The sequence below is a fragment of the Otolemur garnettii genome, unplaced genomic scaffold (genome assembly GCF_000181295.1).
Source record: "Otolemur garnettii isolate 467f Iridium unplaced genomic scaffold, OtoGar3 scaffold00057, whole genome shotgun sequence".
In the NCBI taxonomy this organism is placed as follows: domain Eukaryota; kingdom Metazoa; phylum Chordata; class Mammalia; order Primates; family Galagidae; genus Otolemur; species Otolemur garnettii.
Genome location: NW_003852452.1, coordinates 145,257 through 151,263, shown reverse-complemented (window position 1 = coordinate 151,263; position 6,007 = coordinate 145,257). Strand labels below are relative to the sequence as shown.

The following is a 6,007-nucleotide window of genomic DNA, read 5'->3' as shown; positions in this document are numbered from 1 at the left end:
GTCTTAAGAAATCCAATGTAAATGTCCCCCCAAAGCACCATTTGTTGCAGGTACCCATTATGGAAATATTTACTGTAAAGCACATTAAATACTTTTCACTGAAACTTAATCTACTGGGTTATTACCAAGAGCAACATTATATTAAAATGCAAACAGTGTGGTCTATTTATTTTTCCAAAAATTTGAGAACGTAGCCAACTGTTTCTTAAAGGACCAGATACAGGTTGAGTGTCCCTTATCTGAAGTGCCTGGGCAGGGAGTGTTTCAGATTTTGGAACATCTATATATATACACATATACAATGAGCTGTCTGGAGGATGACACAAGTCTAAACAGAATTCATTTGTGTTCCATATACACCTATACACATAGGCTGTAAGCAATTTTATATAGTATTTTTAATAATTTTGTGAATGAAACAAAGTTTTCACTACAATCTGTCATATGAGGTCAGGTGTGTAATTTTCCATTTGTGGCCGGTCAGTGGTCAAACAATTTTGTGCTGGACACAGTGGCTCATGCCTGTAATCCCAGCTACTCTTGAGGCTGAGGCAGAATCACCTGAGGTTAGGAGTTTGAGGCCAGCTGGGCAATATAGTAAGACTATCTGTAAAGATAATAAAAAATGAAAAAAAAAAGTTTGAACTTCAGAGCATTTTGGATTTTCAGTTTAGGGATGCTCAACCTGCTGTAAATATTTTGGGCTTGCAGGCCGTAAGACCTCTCTACTCAACTCTGCTAGGGAGACAGACAACATATAAACGGCATACCTGTGGACTGTAGTTTGTGCAATGCTGAACTATACATAAATTGAGAATAAAGAGACTGATGATTTCAACTGTCCTATTACAAATATATGTGAGGATGGGGAAACAATATAGATGGGTAGACGTTAATAAATGACCATCACAAATTAAAATTCCATACATATTTCCTAATCTTAACTGAGTGTATGTGTATATATGTATACAGACAAGTTAGAAAACTAGCTTATTTTAACTCCATGTTATTTTTGGTGTGTTGATCAATAATATAGAACCAAGTGTATCAAAGTCAGAAAAGCAGCAAAAGGATCTTGAGCGAGTACTCAGAGGTTAATCGATAATCATGAAATTTGGTTTTGACATCTAAGTTTTCTCTATAATGAAAAAATGAATTTATTCATTGTGTCCTAAAGAAAATATTAGGTATTTTCAGATGTCATCTTAAAATTTAATTGAACTGTTACTTGAAGCTAAATGTGATTTGCTTTGTTTTATTAGAAAAAATACTCAAGCAAGGTCTACAATCATCGGTCAATTAAGAATGACTTACAAGAACATGAGGCAATAAAATAAAAATACAGGTACAAACTATATATCTGAAACACTTCTATTTGGCAATTTTATAACAAATTTTAAAAAGAACAAAGGAGATTGCAGATTACTTCGCAGATACAGAATAAAGCAATTGATGAAGTGCTTAAGCAAAAGAAAACAAAAAAATAGTAGGAAAACACACTGCTTTTCTTTTCTTTTCAAAAATAAATCACATTTGCTACAGATCATATGGATAATACCCTTATTAAACAACCATTCCAGAATGTCTTCTAGTAGCAGTGCTTCTTTTTGCACTTCATTTAATTTTATAAGACTCATTTCATGTATATAGCTCTTCACCCCATTGTTACTGAATAAAGCCTCCTATAATTTTTAGTTTTTAGTTTTTTAAAGCAAATGAGAAATGATTTATGTATTATGGAACCTTTCCCATTTTGGAACCAAAGGTTTAATTTTATATTTTTGTCTATTCTTTCTTTAAAAAATTTAGTGTAAAAACTGCTGGTTTTTCTATCACTGTAGTAAAGTGAAAACTCCTCAATCAGGAGTATTTTCTGCAGTTTGACTGCATATAACCACATACGTTAAAATATGTCCTTCCAACAGCAAGGAAATAATAGATTTCACGATCACTGTCAGAAATGAGTGCCATAATTCTATTATGGGTATAGGTCCTCCCTCAAAGACTTTCTGGAAGGATGTTCAATGTGTTTGTTCTTATAGATATTAACAGTAGTACATAGTCCCTTAAGTCTGCAAAAGACATTTATTGTTAAAGAAGGTGCTTTATTAACAATTCCTCTGGCAGCACTAGTGAATTACAATATCCTTCAATATTATTTCTACCATAATATATACATTTAACTTTCATGCCTCTAGAAAAACATCTACAGTACATTTTCAAAATATAAAAATATATTACAAATCTGCTGAATTATTTACAAGCAATGTTCTATTATCTCTATGCAACATTTGTTTGATACAATACTAACAAGTTACACATATTTCCATTTCAGTAAGTTAAAAAAAACCCATATGGCTTCTTGCTTACCAAGCAAGAAAGTGATTTTATTTTCCTTTTCAAAACCAACTTTGGTGCATAAAGGATTCGGTTTGAAGATACTTTTAAAAAAAATACAATTTTTCTTACATTAAGAAAAAACAAGCCAAGAACCAAATGCTTTCCTCGGAAAAAAATTAGAGTCATACAGGTTAAATCAAAGTTCGAAAAGATTATTCAAATAATTTCAAAGAGAGGTTTTTCAAAAACCGTTAACAGATTAGCTGGTAAATATTAACATACTGTACTCCATGAGAAAACCCTAGTCCTGAAAAGGGAGCCACGAGACATACTGCAACACTCTTTAACAGTAATTTTCAGCCCTAATTCGATAGACGAATTTTTAGTTGATTGCAAATGCCGTTCACTGTTTGCTTAAATACAAATTGAACACTTTTCTTATCAGAGTTCTGCAAAAGAACACAAATGGCAACCAATCACATCTATTTATCATAATTGAAAGGTAAATTATCTCTTGATATTTTTCATTGTCTAAATATTTCTTAATATGACTTCAAATCAATAGACACTGTCAAGACAAATATCCTTACAGTGCTTTTGGTGTTTATAAGGGCACATGTTGTAATTGGTTTTTCCAATGTAAACTACAGTAATCACTAAAGGAAAGAAAAAAAAAAGCAGCTTAAAGCAGCAAGCATGCAAAAGCCTTTAAGAAGCTGTTCCACTAAGTTGCCAGAAGAGTGTTTGCTCAGTCTCCCACAGTACCATTCCATGAAAATGTGGATATACAGTAATATATTAATATATTCCACAGAAGAGCCTACTTCATTCACAGAATGTTTACACTAAGCATAAATATTATTCTAAATACTGGATTTAAAAAAAGAAATAAAAAGGAAGGGGGTTGACTCTAATGTGCAACTTGTCCTAAACCCATTGTCAGTGACTAAGACTGCAGGTGGCCCCGCTCGTTTGCTTTTATTTATTTATTTATTTTTACCTCTTCAACCTCTTCTGCGGCATGGTTCTAGAAAAAGAGAAAAGGGAATTCTCTTTTATTCAACTAAAACAAACATACTGAGTAATTCAGAAGACAGACATTAAAAATATTTATAAGATATAAGCAATGTGATGATCATAGACCATCATTAAAACGTATTTCCAAAACATTTACACGTGATGGATACAAACTTACTTATACACATATAATACAGCTGTTTACATTGTTTTTTATGTAGCCTTATGTATTTCTAAAAAAGTCTATCTAACACAGGCATTTGACCAACTAGTACTTTAAAACAATCTTTAAATCCCAAATAATTATCCCTCAGTATTCAAGGGACGGGTGAGGAGTGGCTGCTCAAGCGTCTTACATAAAACGGCACAGTCATCTACCCATATCCTCCGGCATACTGTCAACTCTAGGTTACCTGTAGTACTCAATACAATGTGCACGGTATATAAACAGGTGTTAGTATAACAGCTTTTTATTTATATTATTTATTGTAAATGTTTCCTCAAATATTTTCTCTCCATAGTTGGTTGAACTGGTAGAGAGGGACAACTGTATGTTCCTTTTAGTCTCATTTTGAAGTTAGATAAATTTTTGAAGGGTTACCATGTTTTCACTTAGTGCATTAGCACAAAATTATTTCTTGTTTAAAAAGTAGGAATAACTACTTTTCCACTGTTACTTAACTTCACAATATTTCTCAGTCAGCATCTAGAAATTTAAGCCAAGATGCTACACCAGGGCAAACACAGGGGCTGCCATGACTTTGTATCACTTTACAGCAGACTCAAGACTAGGAGATGCATGAAGGTTCAGAATCAAAATTAAATTGAGACTTCTGGGCGGTACAGTTAAGAAAAATTAAATCCACTGGCTTAGGGCCTGTAGCTCAAGTGCCTAAGGCACCAGCCATATACACCTAAGGTGGCAGGTTCAAATCCAGCCCGGGCTGACAAACAACAATGGCTGAAACCAAAAAAAACAGCCGGGCGTTGTGGTGGGCACCTGTGGTCCCAGCTACTTGGGAGGCTGAGGCAGGAGACTCGCTTGAGCCCAGGAGTTGGAGGTTGCTGTGAGCTGTGATGCCACGGTACTCTACCCAGGGGGACAGCTTGAGGCTCTGTCTCAAAAAAAAAAAAAAAAATCCACCGAAAGAACATTCTCATTTCTCAAGAATGAAATCAGTAAGAATAGTAGAATCACACTGGGAATATGCGACTATCCTTCCATATTTGGGGACAATATGGAAGCTTCAATTTTTAGTTCGAAGCTTTAATTTTTTTTTTTTCTTTTTGAGACAGAGTCTTACTGTCCCCTGGGTAGAGTGCCGTGGTGTTACTGCTCCTAGCAACCTCAAACTCTTGGGCTTAAGCGATTCTTTTGCCTCAGCCTCCCAAGTAGCTGGGACTACAGGCACCTGCCACAAGGCCTGTCTATTTTTTGTTGCAGTTGTCATTGCTGTTTAGCAGACCCTGGAAGGCTTAAACCCACCAGCCTCTGTGTATGTGGCCAGTACCCTTCTCACTAAGCTACAGGCACAAAGTCTTGTATTTTTTTTTTTTTAATCACTTTTACTAAAAAATATCTCATGACAGGGGCGGCGCCTGTGGCTCAAAAGGATAGGGCGCCAGTCCCATATGCCGGAGGTGGCAGGTTCAAATCCAGTCCCAGCCAAAAACAACCAAAAAAAAAAAAAATCTAATGACAGAGTGGCTCTCTCAAAACATCACTTTTTTAGGATGCTAATTTTAATCATCCCTCTCCAACAACAAAAATAAACCCTAATTAGGAACCAGTAAATAAAAACTATTTGATTTAAAAAAAAAAAAAAAAAAAAGACTGGCTCGGTGCCTGTAACACAGTAGTTACGGTGCTGGCCACATACCCCAAAGCTGGTGAGTTCAAACCTGGCCCAGGCCTGCTATAACAACAACAATAACAACAACAACAACTGCCACCAAAACATAGCAGAGCTTTGTGGCAGGCACCTGTAGTCCCACCTACTTGGGAGGTAGAGGAAAGAGAATTGCTTAAGCCCAAGAGTTTGAGGTTGCTGTGAGCTGTGACTCCATAGCACTCTACCAAGAGTGATATAGTGAGACTCCGACTCAAACTCTCCCTCCCCAGAAAGAGGAAACTTAGGACTTTCCCATCTTTTTGGAGGTAGATTTCCCTCGATCCTCTAATCTTGATAATCTAGCTCATTCCACAAAGAACAAGTTTTGTTTTGTCCAGGGCTGGGTTTGCCACCTCCAGCATATGGGGCTGACACCTTACTCCTTTGAGCCACAGGCACCACCCAAAGAACAAGTGTTATTAACATTTAGTAGCACCTTCACCAAAAGATGCTTTAAAAATTTTTTTCTGGCTCGGCTAAGCGGCTAAGGCACCAAGCCACATACACCTAAGGTGGCGGGTTTGAATCTAGCCCGGGCCTGCCAAACAACAATGATGGCTGCAACCAAAAAAAAAAAAAAAAACAGGCAGGCTAGCTCAGCGCCTGTGGCTCAAGAGACTAAGGTGCCAGCCACATACACCTGAGCTGGCAGATTTGAATCCAGCCTGGGCCCGATGGCTGTAACCAAAAAATAGCCTGGCATTGTGGCAGGCACCTGAAGTCCCAGCTACTTGGGAGGCAGAGGCAGGAGAATCACT

At 36.6% G+C, this 6,007-nt stretch overlaps 1 protein-coding gene across 2 annotated transcripts in view; it reads right to left on the bottom strand.

Moving 5' to 3' along the window:
* Window positions 1-579: 579 nt before the first annotated feature.
* The window catches only part of AEBP2 (AE binding protein 2), an 84,677-nt gene continuing 79,249 nt past the window's right edge, over window positions 580-6,007 (bottom strand). The window contains exons 8-9 of one of the 2 annotated variants that reach the window (XM_023514721.1): window positions 3,341-3,367; window positions 580-607 (exon numbers count right to left, since the gene is read on the bottom strand). In XM_023514721.1, the coding sequence (XP_023370489.1) occupies window positions 604-607; window positions 3,341-3,367 (31 nt within the window). In that variant the 3' untranslated portion in view covers window positions 580-603. Of the gene's footprint in view, window positions 608-1,228; window positions 2,790-3,340; window positions 3,368-6,007 lie in introns of those variants that run through there. The other variant, XM_023514720.1, reaches the window with a different exon arrangement.